General features: G+C 50.0%; 3 protein-coding genes across 9 annotated transcripts; 2 read left to right on the top strand and 1 right to left on the bottom strand.

The window, feature by feature from the left end:
• The first annotated feature begins 42 nt into the window (after window positions 1–42).
• On the top strand, window positions 43–3,547 carry ZNF513 (zinc finger protein 513). Of its 2 annotated transcripts, none has more exons than XM_058682868.1 (4): window positions 43–302; window positions 545–706; window positions 1,694–2,281; window positions 2,359–3,547. In XM_058682868.1, the coding sequence occupies exons 1-4, from the start codon at window positions 248–250 to the stop codon at window positions 3,201–3,203; spliced, it is 1,650 nt and encodes a 549-aa protein (XP_058538851.1). In that variant the 5' UTR covers window positions 43–247; the 3' UTR covers window positions 3,204–3,547. The 2 variants fall into 2 exon arrangements, with proteins under 2 accessions (XP_058538851.1, XP_058538852.1); XM_058682869.1 differs by having other exon boundaries at window positions 45–302; window positions 2,377–3,547.
• Window positions 3,548–3,653: 106 nt separating this feature from the next.
• On the bottom strand, window positions 3,654–9,357 carry SNX17 (sorting nexin 17). The gene is made up of 15 exons (XM_058682877.1): window positions 9,158–9,357; window positions 8,615–8,689; window positions 7,493–7,610; window positions 6,904–6,968; window positions 6,515–6,625; window positions 6,313–6,403; window positions 6,060–6,147; window positions 5,750–5,819; window positions 5,374–5,466; window positions 5,075–5,278; window positions 4,827–4,952; window positions 4,586–4,663; window positions 4,376–4,450; window positions 4,243–4,284; window positions 3,654–4,149 (listed from the first exon to the last, which is right to left on the bottom strand). The coding sequence occupies exons 1-15, from the start codon at window positions 9,218–9,220 to the stop codon at window positions 4,036–4,038; spliced, it is 1,413 nt and encodes a 470-aa protein (XP_058538860.1). The 5' UTR covers window positions 9,221–9,357; the 3' UTR covers window positions 3,654–4,035.
• A 168-nt stretch (window positions 9,358–9,525) lies between these two features.
• On the top strand, window positions 9,526–15,061 carry EIF2B4 (eukaryotic translation initiation factor 2B subunit delta). Of its 6 annotated transcripts, none has more exons than XM_058682873.1 (13): window positions 9,526–9,643; window positions 10,025–10,068; window positions 10,390–10,525; window positions 10,714–10,917; window positions 11,193–11,275; window positions 11,442–11,533; window positions 11,769–11,883; window positions 12,090–12,166; window positions 13,319–13,421; window positions 13,663–13,790; window positions 13,929–14,106; window positions 14,512–14,692; window positions 14,814–15,061. In XM_058682873.1, the coding sequence occupies exons 1-13, from the start codon at window positions 9,613–9,615 to the stop codon at window positions 15,011–15,013; spliced, it is 1,572 nt and encodes a 523-aa protein (XP_058538856.1). In that variant the 5' UTR covers window positions 9,526–9,612; the 3' UTR covers window positions 15,014–15,061. The 6 variants fall into 6 exon arrangements, with proteins under 6 accessions (XP_058538856.1, XP_058538855.1, XP_058538853.1 ...); XM_058682872.1 differs by having other exon boundaries at window positions 10,711–10,917; XM_058682870.1 differs by lacking the exon at window positions 9,526–9,643 and having other exon boundaries at window positions 9,796–10,068; window positions 10,711–10,917.
• Window positions 15,062–19,600: the final 4,539 nt, after the last annotated feature.

The raw sequence follows: 19,600 nt of genomic DNA, 5'->3' as shown, positions 1-19,600 counted from the left end.
AAGCGAGGACGGAGGTACCAGCTGGTCTCCGTAGGGGGGGGGTAGGGGGCTCCATGAATGGACGCGGCGGCGGCGGCGGGAGCGGCCTGAGCTGGGCGCCGGGGCCAGGGCCGGGGGCTGCCCGGGGCCCGCGCCGCTGCATGGGGGCGGCCCGCGGGCCCTGAAAGGAAGGGCGGGCGGGCCGGACTGGGAGGGGCGGGGCCGGGCGGCCGCAGGCCGGAGGCGCGTCGGGCTGGAGCCGGTCACGATGCCCCGAAGGAAGCAGAGCCACCCGCAGCCCGTGAAATGCGAGGGGGTCAAAGGTCAGGGGTCAGGGGCCGCAAGGGGGGGAGGAACGGGGGTGGGGTCAGTGGAGTGGGTTCAGGTCGGGGTAGAGGGGGACTCCTGAGGGATGGGGTGGGCGATCTGGACTCCTAGCTTCTACTAAGAGAACCCGAGAGGGTCTGAGAGTACGGGAAGTGCGGGCTGCCAGGGCTAGCTCCCGGGGTGCGGATGATGGGCACGGTTCCTGAGGGAGAATCTACAAGCCCCCTCCCCTCTTCAGTGGATACCGAAGACTCCCTCGACGAAGGACCCGGGGCCCTGGTATTGGAGAGTGACTTGCTACTAGGCCAGGATCTGGAGTTTGAGGAGGAAGAGGAAGAGGAAGAGGAGGAAGGTGACGGCAACAGCGACCAGCTCATGGGCTTCGAGAGAGACTCTGAAGGTGGGTTTGAGGGACTTGATTAAAGATTAGTGACCGCTGGAACCTCGGCCCTTCAGGATCCAGGTTAGGATTTAGTGCCAGTGAGCTAAACTCGAAACAGTGCCACAACCCAGGGATGATTTAGTTTAGATTTGAGCTGGATTTCATTTGCCCAGTTGTTCGATGAGCTCCATCACTTTGTTGAGGTGAAGTTTTGGGGCCTGGTACAAAGGCGGCATGAATAGCACAGTGGATGACAGAGCAACTGGTTAAAGTTAATGCCCTTTTAATAACCTTGTCCTTCTGCCTAGCACATTCCTTATGTGAAGTTCACTTGAAAAGGTTCAGCAAAACAACTTATTTCAAATTAAGTTATGTCTAATCTAACTCCTTTCACCTGCAGCATAAACCTTTTGTATTGAGGTTTTGGTCTCTATCCTCAAGTATTCTTGCATATTCCTTTCCCCTGTGATGTTAACATCACTCCACCCTAATTTGCTGCACCACTTACCCACTTAATGCTACCTATACTAAGGATGTTTCTGAACGTCATTCTGATTCATTGAGGGGAATCCATGTAAAAAATAATCCATCCTTTAGGGACATTACTTTGTTTTCACTTCTCTCCAGATTTTGCTTCACTCTTTTTATTTTATAATCAGCTCTGTACTAAAAAGGACCTTACTAAAACAGAGCTTAGAATAAGATGTCAGGCCTCTGCCTTGTGTACTTTTACTTTTTTTTTTTATCCCAAGAATCACCTAATTACATTCTTCGTTTCAGTCTGTGGTCCACTGTGAGCCTTTGATCCTTTTCCATGCAGTGGAATTAGGTACAGCTGTCATCACTAGGTTAGTCCAGGCTCAGAAGCAGATCATTCATATTGAACTTTCAGGATCACTGAAGTGAAGAGTGGGGCCAAACAAGTGGGGAGACACTAGTGAGAAAGCAAGTTTGGAGCCTGATTGTACTCCATGTTGATGTTTCTTCTCATGTTTGTCTTACCAGGAGACTCTCTGGGGGCCAGGCCTGGGCTTCCCTATGGGCTGAGCGATGACGAGTCTGGGGGCGGCCGGCCACTAAGTGCTGAGAGTGAAGTTGAGGAGCCAGCCAGGGGTCCAGGGGAGGCCAGGGGTGAGAGGCCAGGCCCAGCCTGCCAGCTGTGTGGGGGGCCGACAGGTGAGGGGCCGTGTTGTGGGGCAGGAGGGCCGGGTGGGGGGGCCCCGCTGCCCCCACGGCTATTATACTCATGCCGCCTCTGCGCCTTCGTGTCCCACTACTCGAGCCACCTGAAGCGGCACATGCAGACACACAGCGGGGAGAAGCCGTTCCGCTGTGGCCGCTGCCCCTACGCCTCAGCCCAGCTCGTCAACCTGACGCGACATACCCGCACCCACACTGGCGAGAAGCCCTACCGCTGTCCCCACTGCCCCTTTGCCTGCAGCAGCCTGGGCAACCTGAGGCGGCATCAGCGCACCCACGCGGGGCCCCCCACTCCTCCCTGCCCGACCTGTGGCTTCCGCTGCTGTGCTCCACGTCCAACCCGGCCTCCCAGTCCCACAGAGCAGGAGGGGGCAGTGCCCCGGCGACCTGAAGGTAAAAAGCCAGAGACCAAAAGAACCTGGGACATGGGTGGGTGGCTTTGGGGATACTTGGTTGGATTCATAGACCAGGCCTCATTGTCCCCACAGATGCTCTGCTGCTTCCAGATTTGAGCCTCCATGTGCCACCAGGTGGTGCCAGTTTCCTGCCAGACTGTGGGCAGCTGCGGGGTGAAGGAGAGGGTCTTTGTGGGACTGGATCAGAACCACTGCCAGAGCTCCTGTTCCCTTGGACCTGCCGGAACTGTGGACGAGAGCTGGAGGAGGGGGAGGGTGGTCGGCTGGGAGCTGCCATGTGTGGGCGCTGCATGCGAGGAGAAGCTGGAGGGGGTGCCAGTGGGGGGCCCCAGGGCCCCAGTGACAAAGGCTTTGCCTGTAGCCTCTGCCCCTTTGCCACTCATTATCCCAACCACCTGGCCCGGCATATGAAGACGCACAGTGGCGAGAAGCCCTTTCGTTGTGCCCGCTGTCCCTATGCCTCTGCTCATCTGGATAATCTGAAACGGCACCAGCGCGTCCACACAGGAGAGAAGCCCTACAAGTGCCCCCTCTGCCCTTATGCCTGTGGCAACCTGGCCAACCTCAAGCGTCACGGTCGCATCCACTCTGGGGACAAACCTTTTCGGTGTAGCCTTTGCAACTACAGCTGCAATCAGAGCATGAACCTCAAACGCCACATGCTGCGGCACACAGGCGAGAAGCCCTTCCGCTGTGCCACCTGCGCCTACACCACAGGCCACTGGGACAACTACAAACGCCACCAGAAGGTGCATGGCCATGGTGGGGCAGGAGGGCCTGGCCTCTCTGCCTCTGAGGGCTGGGCCCCACCGCACAGCCCCTCCTCTGTGTTGAGCCCTCGGGGTCCGACAGCTTTGAGTGCCGCTGGTAGCCGGGCTCTCCATACAGACTCACCCTGAACCAGGTCCTTCTCCCTCAGGGCCCTACGGATTAGCTCTGACTGTCCTGTACGTTTTATACAGATGGACCAGAAGCCACCTTCTACTTCCTCCCCCGCTGGCCAGGGGCTCCACAGACTAACCTAGGCGCTATATGGACCAGCCCAAACCCTGTGGGCGGGGGGCCCATATGGACCAGGGGGCCTTGCCTTGACTGATGCACTTCATGAGCTCAGTGAGAAGGGCCCTGTATTCACCTCCACTGCTCCCGGGGGCAGTAGAGGAACTGGCTGGGGGACTGCCCAGCCTCCCACCTGTTTATTTAACTTATTTCAGTGCTTTATAATAAAGGAAACACTAACAAAGCCATGTCTATGCTGAGTTGGCAGTGGCAAGCACAGCTCCGCCTCACCCTTAGCACAGCAATCTGTGCTGTGATGGGGGAGCAGGGGCAGTGAAGGGAAACAGAGGTAGGCAGCAATCAGGCTGAGTTTAATGATGGGGAGCTGGGCCAGATGATACACAGACCTCTGCCCATCCCCTTGGCCCATGGCCCCGAGAAGCCAGAAGCAGCCCCAGGGGAAGATGTAGTTCTTCCCCAAGGCAGGTAGCCATGGTCCCTTGGACTTTGTGCAAAATACTAAATGCTAATTTGGCATTACGGGCCGGCTTTGAAAAGAGAGAACAATCCTTTGTGCAGCCAGCCCGGGGAGTGGAAAGGAAGGTGGGTTAGGAAGCCCCTGGCCGAGAGAAGGGAAGGAAGGAAGAGACCCCCTGGCTTGGGGGATACAGGCACAGGGCAAGTTTCTGAACATTCCTCCGGGGCAGAGGGCAGACATCTGAGCACTGGAGATCACAGATCCTCATCTCCAATGCCCTCGAAGGCAAAATTGCCGTGGACATCACTGGCACTGGCATCTGTGCTGGGACTGCCAATCCCCCGCAAGCTCACGGCACTCAGCTTGCTCTGTAACAAAGGCAGGGTTGGCGTCAGAGGGCTCAAGCCTCCCTGAGCTTCCCCTACCAACACCAACCTCACCAACCCTCATGGGAAACTCACTGAGAGTTTGACCATGGACTCCCGGCTGGCATCGGGTGACTCCTGGGGAAGAGGAGGCAGAGGTGTCAGAGAGCTCACTGGGGAGGTATGGCAAGGCTAGGAGGTGGGGTACTGATCAGAAAGTGATACTTACAAGCAGGGGTGGAGACTTCACTGCTTGCTGGCTGTCTGAGCGTCTCAGGGTGCCCCCCACTCGCCGACGCAGCATCTGGGGATGGAGACATGAAACGCTGATAAGGGCAGAATCCCTTCGGAATCCCCATCACTTCCCCTCCCTCCCACCTAGGACAAAAGGCAGGGAGAGCATAACCACTCAGCTGCTTGGTCCACACCTCTCGCTTACCTTCCTGATGCTGCCACCAGATTTCTTCACCATCAGTTCATCTACCATAGACTGCAAGCAGATACTCATCATGATAGCCTGAGGGCAAGAAGAGAGCTCAGCCTGACTAGAGTGGTCATCCTGAGCCCAGCACCCCTAAGACAAGGGCTCCCACTCACATGGAGTCCTGGAAGCCCTAGACTTGGGTATTTAAGAGAGCGGTGCAATGGGCTCCAGAGGAGGCATGAGGGTGGGCTCACACCTGGGGGCTGGTGATGGTGACCCACTGTAGCCGGTCCTTGCTCATGAGGTATTCAAAAGCCAGTTCCAGGCGCACCTCACCCCGGCCCCGGCCTGGGCTGCTTGTGCCTCCACTGGGCAGTGGCACCTAGGAGAGAAAGGGGAGTTAGGCTGAGATCATTCTGACCAGTCTGCCTCCGTCCTTGACCCACCCATTCCTGAAGCTCAAGGCTTGCCAGAGCACCATCTCAAAGGCCTACCCCAACTCACAGAGGAGGTGACCCGCCAGCACCGCATGCGGGTGACCCGGAAGGAGCCTTCTCGGAGTTGCTGGCCAGGCAGGCGGAGCTGGAGGCTAAGCTCACTGTTGCCTGCACTCACTACCACGGGACAGTCCTTCTCTGGGAAGTCAGCCACACAGGCATCGAAGCGCAAGTAGCCATAGTGCCGCAGCGTCTGAGCCAGCCGCAGGAACTGAAACCCAGTCACCACAGGGGGCAGGTCAGGAAGGGAAGTGGGGCGAGTCAGAAAACAACCCCCCTTGAAATAAAACAGGGAAGCAGGCTTACCTCCTTCTTGGAGACCTTCTCTTGCAGAGATTTGAGCTGCCGGTGCTGCTCCTTGGTGACCAGAATCCACCCACGCTCAATGTCTGATACCGTCTATAGTAGAGACAAGGGGTGGAGGGGTTTGGGGCTCCCAATCAGAGGTCCAAGGAAAGTGTCCAATTACTTCTGTCCATCCTGACCCTTAGCAGTGACCTCTCTGCAGTGAGTCCTTGACTATATCAGCTTACAAAATAAGGAGACTAGATTGTGCCAGGTGCCCTGATAGTATTCTAGGAACTTCCCTGTAAACTGGGAGTAAAGACACGGAGTTTGCTTGGCAGAGTGAGACACCAGTATTCATTTCGGGGGAAGGGTTCTGAGGCAGCTCCAAGCTCACCTGAGCGTAAAGCAGGTTCAGGCCAACCCGGTTCTCCATGACATCGTCGTCATAGGCAGAGTCCCAGTAACTGTGAGGCCAAGGGGTGGAAAGGGGATAATGGGGCTAAGCTGGGGTAAGGCAAGAGAGGTAGAATAGAAAACAGGAGCAATCTGGAATTTGTGGGCAAATGGTGGTACAGTGGGAGGAAGCTAGGAAGGCCTGGTAGAAAACACCCAATGCTACTCCCTTGTCCAGGTTATTCTATCTCAGTACACAGCCCAGTAATCTAATCCAGCACCCTTCCCCCTCCTCCAAACCCAGCCCTGACCTCTTCCTTAGCACAATCTTATACTCTTGACTCCGAAGACTGGTGACAGATACATAAGGCAGCTCAAACTCTTGCAACTTCCGTACGACTGTGCGTTTAAAAAAAAAAAAAAAAAAAAGGAAAATGCCATGAGACTCAAGGGGAGAAAAGCCAAGAGAGAAACCGTAAGGAAATGTTACATTCTGGGAGGAATTAGGGGGGGCAAATTCACTACTAGATGCACAGGGAGGCAGTCAAGTCCACAGAAACTTACAAGAAAAGGTTCCATCCTCTTTCTCTCGAACTAGAAAGAGACTGAAGTATCCGATCAAGTCATCTGGAAGATCCAGCTTTGCAGCCACAGCCTTGGGAGAGGGAAGGAAGTACAGCTCATCATACTGGCTGGTTCCAATCACCCCGAAACCTGGGACCCTGAGGTGCCAGGAAGGAGGGGCAGTGCAGCACAAGTGCCTCACCTCTAGGACATCTTCAGTCTGATCTGAAGTTAGCACATTGACGAGAACTTTCTGCCCGTTGCTGAGCAGCACTTCCAAGGAAACTTCCTCTGTGGGGACCTGCTGTGTCTCCTGGTCGTGAATATACATGAGAATGGAGGCACTGCCTTGTTAATACCTGCCCAGTGTCTAGCTCTGACCCATCCTAAACTCTCTATTTCTAGATCCTTCTAGCATCTTTATTCTCAGTTGCTTAACTACAGGCTGAGTTTCCTTGATTTCATTAGTACAGTAGAACTCCTACCTCATAAAAAAAGGTGCCTGGATGACTCTCGTAGCCACTGCCTTAAAATGACATGGCCCTACAGAAAAGTCCTTCCCTTAAATCTTGGTGGCACCCAGAGCCTCACCTGTTGTGCCCGACGCAGAAAGCTATTGAAGGTCTCACTGCTCCCAAGCAGCGGGTCTTGCCGAACTGTGGGGACAAGAAGACGATGTTGCAGTAACTTTGGGCTCCCTCTTGACTCCCCCCAGTTCTTTTTTTGGTAGGTTTCCCCCCCTACCCCATTTCCTGGGCTGGTGATGGCCTGTCACATCCCCCAGCTGGCCTCACCTCACTCACTGTTTGCATAAATTCTTCACCTGCCCCACCCTTGGCTGCCATCTAGTTGAGTCCAGTCTATAGAACTAGGGAAATAACAATGATGTTAATCTAAAGCACGTCAGATACAAATTAAGCTCTCCCCACCAATCTGAACTGCTTTAAGACTATTTAACATTATGTTAGTATTTCCAAACTGTATTAGTATATTGACCAAATTGCTTTGTTAACACCTACAACATCCTTGTATGCTATTTACTTTTCTTAATTAAATAACAGATGAAACAAAAGGCTCCCCAGATCCAGAAAGTAATTCAGGACAGTCTACAGAACCAGCTGTTCTGAGTCTCTTCCCATAGTTCTCAACTGTTAGCTTAAAGTTCCCTCCAACCACTCACCGGCTTGCATGTACTTCTCTAACTGCTCTCTCCTCTGTTCTACCTCAGCAGGTGTCAGAGAGAAAAGCTTCTTTGGGGGAAATGCAGGAAGAACATTGGCCCCATACTCCTTCCGAAGCTATTTGGAGAAAGAGATACAACCCTTCACATAAACACAGCAAATGAGAAGAGGTAATCCACACTCACAATGTTCTCTTGGGCTCCCTTCCCTTAGTCCCTGCTCCCCCATTTAGCTTGGTCATCCAGGAAATAATTCCTGTGGTGAAGGTAGCATACCAACAGAGCTGTGTTCCTCTGTTCTAAATATAAGTTGTGTCCTATCTTACTATGTACAAGTCAGCCCCTCACAGTGTGGGTGCGGTTTGTATAGGTCTGGGGCCTGGGGAGCCCCCTAATTATTTAGCAAGACTGTTCATTGAACCCTCACAAGAAGCAAAGGGCTTTACAAGGAAAATTTATGTGCCTGGTTAAATATAGCCAAATATGTACACAAAATGTCTTAGAACTTAAAGGGACTTTGCAGAGCAACAAATCCATTTTTCAGTCTTAGAAACCAAGGCCCAAAGAAATTAGGTAACTTATTCAGGGTTGCACAGTTAGTTATCAGTGGAATCAGGACTCTGTACTGAGTTGAAAAGAGCTTGCAATCTGGTGAGGAGAACATAGAAACATTGCGTCACAGATACATAAGGATAACTGAACAGCTAGGCCCACTGAAAGTTGTTAAAGAGCACAGAAGGTATTGGTGAATGGTTTGTATGAGCAGGGAAAAGAATTTCAAGTTGCAGCTCAGATGACGGAAGGAATGTGCTTCAGCAGCAGAGGGGGGAGGTCGGTTTTTCCATGCACAGGCAAAGGCTGAAGTAAGACGGGGCACAAGGAAGCAAAAAGGCGGATGTGAGTATAAGGAGGAGCAGTTAGAGTAACAGACAGTAAGCTTCTTAGGGAGTTCCCAGGAAATGTCAATCGATAAGATGAAACACCAGATCCTCCCCAGTGGCAGTAGTTAAAGGGGAACTACACGGCCTAGAGGAAGCGACGAGGGGAGAAAAAGGGAGACACTGATGCCCAGTTGTAGGAAAGGGCTTGAAAGCTGCCTCAAGGCAGGGGTGCTGGTCCCACCTGCTCGTGCAGCCCCAGGAGCTGGCTGTAGCGCACCCGGCAATGAAGGACTCCATTCACGTGGATATTATAGGCCTGAGGACACAAAAGCAGGCAAGCATTTTAGGGTCGCAGTCTGGGCGACCCCCTTGAAAACCCTAGCCAGAAGTTGCCTGGCATAACTCCGCCTGAGTAACGCACCGAGATCTTCCGAGGGCTTATTCGTCTGTTCTCCCCAGGGCCAGGTCCCAAAGCAGAAGGACCAGCCCGAGGGCAACTGGGGCTCTGGTGCCGCAGTCTCCCTCCCCAAGAGGCCAGTGACGCCCACCAGAGCAGTCGCGGCCCAGCCAGGGGGGAGGCGACGCAGGCGAACAAAAGACCTGAAGGAGCTGGGGCGACCTTTGGACGAATCTGAGACGGGATATAAGCTCCCAGCGAAGCCGTCAGGAGTCGGCTGCCTGGGAACAGGCCCCAAGGGTGGCGGCCAGGCCTCAGGGGCCGCTCGGAGAGGGCTCCGGCCCGTTATCCCCGCCCCTGCCCGGCCCGGCTCCGGCCGCTCCTCACCACGTAGGCGGAGCCGCCGCTGTCCCCGCTGCGGGACTCGGTTTCAGGAATGGAAAAGTGCATGTTCCCTGCGGCAGGGCCCAGCCGGGCTCCGGACTGACAGGGCTGCAGCGGCTTTACACGCTCGCCTCCGCCGCTCAGCGCGTCCCCGCTGTCTCACTCGCCATTTTGGGGGGGGGGGGGTTGCTGGGATCGGAGGTGGAAGGGTGGTGGGACGTCCGCTCTAGGGCGCGGCATCCCCGGCATGCTGGGAACTGTAGTCTAAAGAGCAAGAGCCGACTGCCAGGACTGGGCGCCCCGAGGTGAGAGGGCCCTCATCGGTGCCCGTAGCCCGGGGCGGAGCTCCAGTGCACGTTGGAGATTGTAGTCCGCTGGGAGCTGCGCGCCACGGGCGTCGGCCCAGGTGGCGCTGTAGGCCTGGGGACCGCGGCGGGCGGAGCCTAGAACGGAGGGTGATGGCTGCCGTGGCTGTGGCTGTTCGCGAGGGTGAGTGAAGGGCGGGGGCGCACTAACAGGTACGCGAGCCTCCGGGCGCTGGACGCCCGCGACTGAGCCCTGAGTCCCTCTGGGTCCAGTCGTTCCGTTCCGGCGCCTCTCCGGACCCTGGTGCGCGCTGCCTGGGGCGCATTCCCGCGCCGCGCACCGGCTGGCTCTGGCGAGAAGGGTAGGGGCCCCTCCCGGCTGCCTCCCCCGCCTTCCTTTTGATCCTGCCGCGCACTGCGTCCCCACGCGGATCCCTGGCTAGCCTCCCGCTTGGCGGCGGAGCCTTGCTCATGCCGACCCAGCAGCCAGCCGCGCCGAGTACGGGTCCCCCCAAACCCTCCCGGACCCTCTCTGGCTCACTTTGTGACCTGTTTTCTGATGCAGACTCGGGGTCTAGGATGAAGGCGGAGCTTTCTACTCGGCCTGGGGTAAGTGAGAGTGCCCTTACAAAACCCCTGTCAAGCGCTACGCAGCAGGCTGTGTCAGCTTCATTTTAACCCAGCTTCCGTCCCCGTTTCACTCTATTTCTCGGGAAAGCCAGATTTTACAGAATTCTTCGACCCCTAACAGTATGAGACTGTGATCCTGAAGGAGAAGCTTCGATCCCTATGGGATGAAAGCTTGTAACAGCTAGCTGGTTAGAGTTAGGATTAGGGGCTTTATTTTATGGGAATCTTGGAAGACTCCAGTAGTGTTTTTTCATCTTTGGAATTGTTGGGGAAGAGCAATATTCTATGTCTGTGTCTCAGGCAGGGGGAAGGGAGATGACCCAAGAAGAGAAGTTGCAGCTTCGGAAGGAAAAGAAACAGCAGAAGAAGAAACGGAAGGAGGAAAAGGGGGCAGAACCAGAAACTGGCTCTGCTGTACCTGCAGCCCAGTGTCAAGGTGCCGAAGCTTGTTTAAAGGGCTGGGGTGTGGAACTGGTAGAGGGATGTGTGGGAGACAAGACAAAGTTGGTTTGAGCAAGTGAAGAGCGAAAAAAAGTTTAGATAAACAGGAGCTTTGACTGGGTGGGGCATAGATAGATACTACCTGCCTGGGGCTCGGGCACCTCTTCATTCTATCTTTAGTAGGTCCGACCAAAGAACCGGCAGGACCTGGCAGTCAGCAGGCCACTGCTGGGGGGAAAGTTCCAACTGGTCGAAGTAAAGCCGAACTTCGTGCTGAACGGCGGGCTAAGCAGGAGGCGGATCGGGCCCTGAAACAGGCAAGGAAAGGCGAACAAGGAGGGCCACCTCCCGGGGCCTGCCCCAGTACAGCTGGAGAAACCCTCTCAGGTACCTTCCCTTCATTTCAACACCTTTGTTGATGCGAATTCTTATGTTAGCTCAGGCTTCCCCATGGTAAGACAGCTCTCCTCTCCCATTCTTTGCCTTGGGGCCAAGAGCTCAAAAATTTCCTCTCAACCTCATCCTGTCTCTGTTTCTTCTATCCTTTTGTCCCATTTTTTTCCCCTCCCCCTGTCCAGTTTTTCTTGATGTGCCTCATACCTTAAAAGCAGATTTCTCGTTACCACGTACAGCATCTTGAAGACATAATCATTATCTTTTAGGAGTGAAGCGTCTCCCTGAGCACACTCAGGTTGATGACCTCACACTTCTGAGAAGGCTTGCTAAAAAACCAGAGCAACAACAGGTAGGCAGTGGTCTCGGTGTGTGGCCAGGAATTGCCTAAGGAAGATGGGAAAGAGGGGGAAAAGGTCCTCAGGTGGAAGTGAGACCCTGGGGAAGAATGGATATTTGGGTCAAGGTAGCCTCACTGTTTACTTTTTTCCACTGTCCTGTTCCCCTATTTTGTCAAGGTTCCTACACGAAATGATTATGGATCCAAAGTTAGTCTCTTCTCTCACCTACCCCAGTATAGCAGACAGAATTCTTTGACTCAGTATATGAGGTAAGATCCTGTGAAATTGTCACAACTTTTAAGTTCTAGGAATTTTGGTAACTTAGGATTGAAAGTGACTGAAACTTTGAGATGGGGTCTGTGGGAGGAAGCGTGCACACAAGGCAAAATTCTCGAGGAAATGGGGATGTCTATGCTAGTGAAGGAAGTTCCTTTTTATCAGGGGCAGGTGGGCAGTAGGTGCTCAGGCTCCCTTGCAAAGTGTGTGACACCGCCATCCCATCAGCATCCCATCCTCTGTGATCCACCCAGCCATGGTGCGACTCGGCCTGCAGTACTCCCAGGGCCTGGTCAGTGGCTCCAATGCCCGGTGTATTGCCCTGCTTCGTGCCTTGCAGCAGGTATGTTGTCCTGTCCCCTCTAGGACCCAATCCCACCTTCCCCAACACTGTGTTCGCTTCTGTCACCCAAAGTAATCTCTGGGGGACAGAGGGGATGACTGCATCCTCAGAACACTTTCCCCAGTGAAGCTTGCCCTCCCCTCCTGCCCCTCCTTCAGAGACCTTTATTAGAGGACATTTTGCCGATCACCCTGTGTACCCTGTAGGTGATTCAGGATTATACAACACCTCCCAATGAAGAACTCTCAAGGGACCTGGTGAATAAGCTAAAGCCCTACTTCAGGTAAGGAGGACCACTACAAGCCCACTCCCATGTCACCAAGTCCTCTTCTTGTACCTTTTCTCTTGCTCTTTTACGTCGTTTCATTTTTCTGTCCAACCTTTATTTTGTAAAGTAAATTGCAAAGGGAATGTTATAAACCAAATAAATTGTGGGATTTTGACATAAGACCTCTGTTAACATACAGAAGAAAAAACATACTACATAAAGTGACACTTTGGTCTCTGAACTATTGTAGTCTAATGTTCTGAGTATTTTGTCAAAGCTGTATATCGTAAATAGTAACCACAGATCTGAGATGTTTTAGGTCAATTCTTATTTCTGACACTGTGCCCATAGTCTCCTAAGCATATATAATTGTAATAAGTGAGCCATGTGTCCCGATATTATTATTTTTCACCCAAAAGCCTCTTGACAAGCCCTTTTCTTTTATTGCTTTATATCTTCCTTGTTCTCTTTTTTTTTCTTTCTATAATTTATTTTTTTATAATTTACATCCAAGTTAGTTAGCACATGGTGCAAGGAGTAGATTCCTTAAGCCCCTTACCCATTTAGCCCACTCCCCCCCCAACACACAACCCCTCCAGCAACCTTCTGTTTGTTCTCTGTATCTAAGTGTCTCTTATGATAATTTTGTTCCCCTTCCTGTTTTTATATTATTTTTTGCTTCCCTTCCCTTGTGTTCATCTGTTTTGTATGTTAAAAGTCCTCATATGAGGGAAGTGATATGATATTTGTCTTTCTCTGACTGATTTTGCTTAGCATAATACTCTCTAGTTCCATCCACGTCGTTGGAAATGGCAAGGTTTCATTCTTTTTGATTGCCCAGTAATACTCCATTGAATTTATGTAACACATCTTCTTTATCCATTCATCCTACCAGTGGACATGTGGGCTTTTTGGCTATTGTGGATAGTGCTGCTATAAACATTGGGGAGCATGTATCCCTTCCAAACAGCATACCTGTGTCCCTTGGATAAATACCTAGTAGTGCAATTACTGGGTTGTAGGGCAGTTCTATTTTTAATTTTTTGAGGAACCTCCACACTGTTTTCTAGAGTAGCTGCCCCAGTTTGCATTCCTATCTCTGTCTTCTTTTTAAACGTGAATGTAAGGTGTAAAAAGTCACATAAACGTGAGGTATTGTCTTTGTAGCTTCCTGACTCAGTGCCGTCCCCTGTCAGCAAGCATGTACAACGCCATCAAGTTCCTGAACAAGGAGATCACGGGTGTGAGCAGCTCTAAGCGGGAAGAGGAGGTGATGAATATGAGGAATGAGCAAGGCATGCACCTGAGGGTCCAGCTGAGAAAGACATTCAGGACTCCCAGGAGGAACAGTGCTGTCATTCTGCCCTGGTCAAGGGTTAAGGAAGTGGTTGGGTTGTCTGACTTGGGCTCCCTTGGAATCCATCATTATACACATATTCAAGCATCTAGCACAATGATCAGAGGAAGAAATATGTCCATTTCTTGTTCCCTAAACATCTTAATCCATTTAGGCCAAGTCAGAACTTCAAGCAGCCATTGACCGGTATGTGCAAGAGAAGATTGTGCTTGCAGCTCAGGCAATTTCCCGCTTTGCTTATGAGAAGATCAATACCGGAGATGTGATCCTTGTGTATGGATGGTATGGTCCAGACCCTATGACTGAGAAAATTGGGGAGTGAAACAGTCTGAACAAGGGAGTGCCCCTTTGCCCTTTAGGAATGAGGTGGTTGGTTGTTAGTGAAATCTGTAACTGAATCCTCCTCTCCATTCACTCCAGCTCATCTCTGGTATCACGAATTCTTCAGGAGGCTTGGGCTAGGGGCCGGCGGTTTCGGGTGGTAGTGGTGGACAGCCGGCCACGGCTGGAGGGAAGGCACACACTACGTTCTCTGGTCCGTGCTGGGGTCCCTGCCTCCTACCTGCTGATTCCTGCAGCCTCCTATGTGCTCCCAGAGGTGAGGGCAGATGAAAGGGACTCCAAAGTTGGAGGTAAAAGGGTGTAGTTGTATAGACATAATCCCATCTTCCCAAGGTGACAATTATTTAAAAATACTAGCCCTGTTTTATAGCTCTGTTTATATTTAATAGGAAAAACACCTACAGCATGTTAATTGTATAGCTGTTGTAAGAACATTATATTAAACTAGCAGCCACCAAGAAGAATCAGGACAAAAGTAACTTTGGAGTTTCATTTTCCTGTGGGAGGTGCATGCCTCAATGGTCAGATGTTTTCCAAGAAGAAACATTACTAAGTTTTGTTACTGACTTAATATTGCTGTCCTGGGCAGGAGTGGGGAAACTTTTTCTGCATTAATCGCTTACCACATTTTCTCCCCCTCTCCACTGTTCAAAACAAATAGGTTTCTAAGGTGCTGTTGGGAGCTCATGCACTCCTGGCCAATGGGTCCGTGATGTCACGGGTAGGGACAGCCCAGCTGGCCCTGGTGGCACGAGCCCATAATGTGCCAGTGCTGGTCTGCTGTGAAACATACAAGTTCTGTGAGCGTGTGCAGACTGATGCCTTTGTCTCTAATGAGCTAGGTAAGGAGCCCAGGAGGGCAGGAGAGAAGATTCTAGAGACTTGAGACTTGGGAGGGAGAGGGAGGGTTGAACTATGATTTGTTCTCTAAAAGGACATAAATAGATACATCTCCCATTGCAGATGACCCTGACGATCTACTGTGTGAGCGAGGAGAACGTGTGGCCCTGGCTAACTGGCAGAACCACCCGTCCCTACGGTTGTTGAATCTAGTCTATGATGTGACCCCCCCGGAACTGGTGGATCTGGTGATCACGGAGCTGGGAATGATTCCTTGCAGTTCTGTACCTGTTGTTCTACGAGTCAAGAGTAGCGACCAGTGAGTGGGGGAACACAGGGTCAATAAATGACATGCTCCCTACATTCAGCAACTTTGCTGCCTTTGTATCTATTTTAGTATCGTCATCACTTAGGTTAGAAGTCCAGACTCTCCAACCCCTCTTTTATTTTATTTATTTATTTTGAGAGAGAAAGAGCATGTGTGTGAGTGGGGGAGGGGCAGAGAGAGAGGGGGACAGAATCCCAGGCAGGCTCCATGCTGTCAGTGCAGAGCCTGACGCAGGGCTCAATCCCTTGAACCTTGAGATCATGATTTGAGCCAAAATCAAGAGTTGGACACTTAACCAACTGAACCACGCAGGCGCCGCTGTAACCCCCCTTACGACCTGTACCAATCTCAGACCTTTATGAACCTCTTCAGTAACTAGTTCCAGGTCAGTAGTTTGGGGCCAAAGTGAAGGTCAGTATGGACACCAAAACCGATCCAAGTCATCAACCATTTATCAAGCATGTACATGCCAGACACTGAACCAGATATGAGGAGGAATATAGAGACAAATTAGAGAGTTATCTTTAGTATTTTAGTATATTTTAAATAATTACATATTAAGTATTTCATATTCTCAGCATTGAGTACTTGTTCTGTGTCAGAAACTGCTCTAATCCTTTATGATCCATTTAGGAAGGTTAAGATAGCTCTATGAAGAGAAATTTCACAGGTGAGAAAACTGAGACACAGAGAGGTTACCTGCCTAGGCAATATAGCTAAGGCACAGAGAGGCTAAGTTACTGTCCAGGGTAACACAAAAGCAGCTTGTGATTTCAGGCATTCTGGATGGAGAGACTGTGCCCCTAACTTTTATGCTGTCTGCCATTGAGGGGCACTCATCATGGTGGAGGCAGACAGACAATATCTGCAGTATGACAGAAATTCTACTAGTTGCATGAACAGAGTTTCTAGGAGGCAACCATGGATGACACCCAGAGACCTAATAAGGTTGAAGACTTCACAGGGGAGCGTCTGACCTGTGAGGGTAGGGAGTTTCCCAGTTGGAAAACAATGGGAAGGCAGATCAGCAAAGGGAATAGCTTGAACACAAACACAGAATAGGCTTTAAAATGCGTGGCCAAGGGGTGCCAGGGTGGCTCAGTGGGTTGGGCTTCTGACTTGCGCTCAGGTCATGATCTCCTGGCTTGTGAGTTTGAGCCCCGCGTCAGGCTCTGTGCTGACAGCTCGGAGCCTGGAGTCTGCTTCAGATTCTGTGTCTCCCTCTCTCTCTGCCCCTCCCCTGCTTGCACTCTGTCTCTCTGTCTCCCAAGAAATAAATACTAAAAAAAAAAAAAAATTTAAATGCGTGGCCAATTCCAATGTGTCAGGTGGTGTGGTGAGGCTAGACCTGAGGTTTATGTGGAGAGTGAATGAGAAAGCTGCAAAGGAGGTTGGGTTAGGGCCAGATTGTGAGCCTAACCATTGTGGTTAGCCTAAAAAAATGGAGAGTCACCCATTTTGTGTGTACATGTGTATTATTGAGAAATTTCAAATAGCTCCGCAATAGAGTACACCATACTAAGAATCCCCGTCCCAGATACAATCACCAAGATTTGCCACATTTGCTTTCTTTTTCCTTTTTTATCCTTGCTGAAGTTCCTTTACAGTAAATCCCAGATATTGTATCTGGGATTCACTCCTACAAACCTCAGTATGTGTCTCTAAAAAAAATATGGAAGTTTACCATGGTATTGTTACACTTACTAAATTCTTTAGTATTGTCCAGTCTATAATCAGATTTCCTTGATTGTCTCAAAAACTGGATTTTTTTACAGTTGGTTTGTTTGAATCAGGATCCAAACAAATCTACACATTACATTTGGTTATTATGTCTTCAATTTCTTGTAATCAAAAGCAGTCTCTTCAACCTCCCTCCTTAGGACATTGACTTGTTCAGATATCAGATTATCTTATAAAATATTCCCTACTCTGGATTTGACTACTGGTTTCCATGTGGTGTCATTTAATTCATTCCTCTAACCCCTCAATTTCCATTCAACTTTTTGGGCAAGAATACTTAAGTGGTTCTGTGTTTCATACTGCCTCACATCAGGAGGCAAATAGCTGTTCCATGTTCAGTGATGAGTAGGTCAAGTTTTAGTCTTTTTTTTTTTTTTTTTCTTTAAGTTTATTTTGTGAGAGAGAGAGTGGGGGTGGGGGGGAGGGGGGACAGAGGGGAACAGAGGATCCCAAGCGGTCTCTGCACTGACAACAAGAGAGTCTGATGTGGGGCTTGAACTCATGAACCATGAGATCCTGACCTGAACCAAAGTTGGACGCTTAACTGAGACGCCCCAGTTTTAAAGTTTTAAATATTAAAATTTCTCAAGTTTTCACTTAGTGGTTTTATCTACTGGTGGTTATTGCCTGAATTATTTCATTAGGGGCTGCAAAATGACTTTCCCCCCTAATTCTATCCTCCTTTCTATATTTCCTAGCTGGTAATCTAAAAAGAATTCCTTCTCAGTAGTTATCCTGAATTATAGTTCTTCTTGGAAAGACAAGATAAATGTTTCTTTCCTTTTATTTGCTTGTTTCAAAAAATTGATCACTATTTCCAGTGGCATACAATGAGTAGTTTTTGGTTAGTTGGCTTTCTCCCTCTCCCTCCCTCTCCCTTTTTTAAAGGATTATTAACTCGTGGGTTTTTTATTTATTGAGCATCTTAATCATTAAAATTAAGCAGAAGATCCACAGGGTCAACTCTATACTTTAGAAAGGTAACTGATAAGAGATTAGAGGCAGAGGAACAGATCAGTTGAAAGATGGCCTGTCAGTCAAAATTACAAATGCACCTAAACTTTTGGTCCAGCAACTCTGCCTTTAGGAATTTATGCTACCTACCCATATAGTTGCTCATGTTTGAAGTAACAAGGTTATTTATAGCAGTATTGACTAGAAACCACCTAAATATCCAATAATATTAGCAAGTTGACCTTTGAGCAACACAGTTTTGAACTGTGTGGGTCCACTTATATATGGATTTTCTTCATTACAGTACAGAACTATAAGTATTTTCTCATGATTTTCTTAACATTTTCCTTTTTCTAGCTTACTTTACTGTAATACAGTATATAATACATATTAACATATAAAATACACGTTACTTGATGGTGTATGGACTTCCAGTCAACAGTCGGCTATTTAGTAGTTAAGTTTTGGGGGGAGAAAAAGTTAACATGTAGATTTTCCACTACTACACTGGTGTTGGCACCCCTAACCCCTGTATTCAAGGTCAATGATATACTACATTCATATCATTACTAAGCAGTCATGATAAAGAATGAGGAAGGTTTTATGTACAGAAATGAAACAATCTCCAAAGTATACTGAGTTAAGAGAAGCCAGATACAGGACAGTGTGTAATTGCTGTTTGAACTAAAAGGGGAAAGATATATATGCATTTGCATATGTGCATGAATATATAAAATATTTTGAATCTGTAACAAGGAACTGCTTGTGTGGATGTAGAGACAGGTGGAGGCCTTCACTTTACACCCTATGTATCCTTTGAATTTTGAGCCATGCGAATATCTTACTCCAAAAATGAATACAACTAATATAAAAGATTTTGCAGTAAAGTCAAACATAGCCTAACTGACGCGACAGGAGTGGAGAGACATTTGTTGATTACAGAAGTGTTTAAAGCTGAGAGCTGTCCATCCGACAAGCATTTCAGATGTAATTTACTCGGGGAACTGTAGCCTTGGCTGCACCCAATTTTGCGTTCTCACAAAGTTAGTCCTAAGCCACAGAGCAGCCTTACTTTGCCTTTAGGATGCTAAGAGGGTTGGGATAGGAGTCCCTGTACTCCTGCTTTTAAATCTTAGTTAGCTCCTCCCACGTTTTTCTTAAATGTTTTGTGTAACCAAGGAAATGTAATAGGTGAGATTTTGGGGGAAGAGAAAGGCTGGTTTACTCCACCTCTTCTGGTCCCTATTTATAAATCTTGAATTCTCTCAGTTGATAGGTGGAGACCTGTGAAGTTTATATGGCTTTAAAGGTCTCAGGAAAGGGCAGAAATTTGTTACCTTTTTTCTTTGTCCACCAGCATCCCACCTCCCCCATTTTTGTTTTTTTTTTAATGTGTATTTCTGAGAGAGAAAGCATGATGGGGGGGAGGTGTTCTGAAGCCAACTCTGCTGACAGCAGAAAGCCTCTTTCGGGCCTTGAACTCACAAACCTGAGATCATGACCTGAGCCGAAGTGCGGCGCTTTACCAGCATCCCACCTCCCGGGGAATGCTGCAAGGCCTATGCCCAACCAAGGCCAAGGTCCAAGCCTGAGGCTGAGGCGAGAGCAGCATCCCCACGCCAGACTTTTCTACTGGCTCCCCTTCCCTGTCCTTTGCCCAGGCCCCCTTAAGGTGTTTTAGTAGGGCCTATCCTTGACTTCACGAGTGGCTGCCCTTCGCGGAGGCCCCAGTCATCCTCTGGCAGGCCGCGGCAGGGATTCCTCATCTCAGTCTGTCTTCGTCTGGGACTGCGCCGCGTAGTTACTTTCACTCCAGCCTGGCCCGGCTCGCCACGCGGCAGGCAGCCTTGACCGTTAGGCAGGCTTCCAGTGCTCAGGAACTGCAACC

The sequence above is a fragment of the Neofelis nebulosa genome, chromosome 9, assembly GCF_028018385.1.
Source record: "Neofelis nebulosa isolate mNeoNeb1 chromosome 9, mNeoNeb1.pri, whole genome shotgun sequence".
In the NCBI taxonomy this organism is placed as follows: Eukaryota; Metazoa; Chordata; class Mammalia; order Carnivora; family Felidae; genus Neofelis; species Neofelis nebulosa.
Note: the sequence above shows the minus strand (reverse complement) of the source record. Positions and strands in the feature narration are given on the sequence as shown.

Coding starts and splice junctions, on each gene's coding strand:
- ZNF513 (XM_058682868.1), top strand. CDS start 248: ATGCCCCGAAGGAAGCAGAGCCACCCGCAGCCCGTGAAATGCGAGGGG. Junction 303..544: donor GAAATGCGAGGGGGTCAAAG/GTCAGGGGTCAG, acceptor TCCCCTCTTCAG/TGGATACCGAAGACTCCCTC. Junction 2,282..2,358: donor AGTGCCCCGGCGACCTGAAG/GTAAAAAGCCAG, acceptor TTCATAGACCAG/GCCTCATTGTCCCCACAGAT.
- SNX17 (XM_058682877.1), bottom strand. CDS start 9,220: ATGCACTTTTCCATTCCTGAAACCGAGTCCCGCAGCGGGGACAGCGGC. Junction 5,820..6,059: donor AAGATTGTGCTAAGGAAGAG/GTCAGGGCTGGG, acceptor TTGGCCTCACAG/TTACTGGGACTCTGCCTATG. Junction 4,285..4,375: donor TGAAGTCTCCACCCCTGCTT/GTAAGTATCACT, acceptor CCTCTTCCCCAG/GAGTCACCCGATGCCAGCCG.
- EIF2B4 (XM_058682870.1), top strand. CDS start 9,931: ATGCCGACCCAGCAGCCAGCCGCGCCGAGTACGGGTCCCCCCAAACCC. Junction 12,167..13,318: donor AAGCTAAAGCCCTACTTCAG/GTAAGGAGGACC, acceptor TTGTCTTTGTAG/CTTCCTGACTCAGTGCCGTC. Junction 13,791..13,928: donor GTGATCCTTGTGTATGGATG/GTATGGTCCAGA, acceptor CATTCACTCCAG/CTCATCTCTGGTATCACGAA.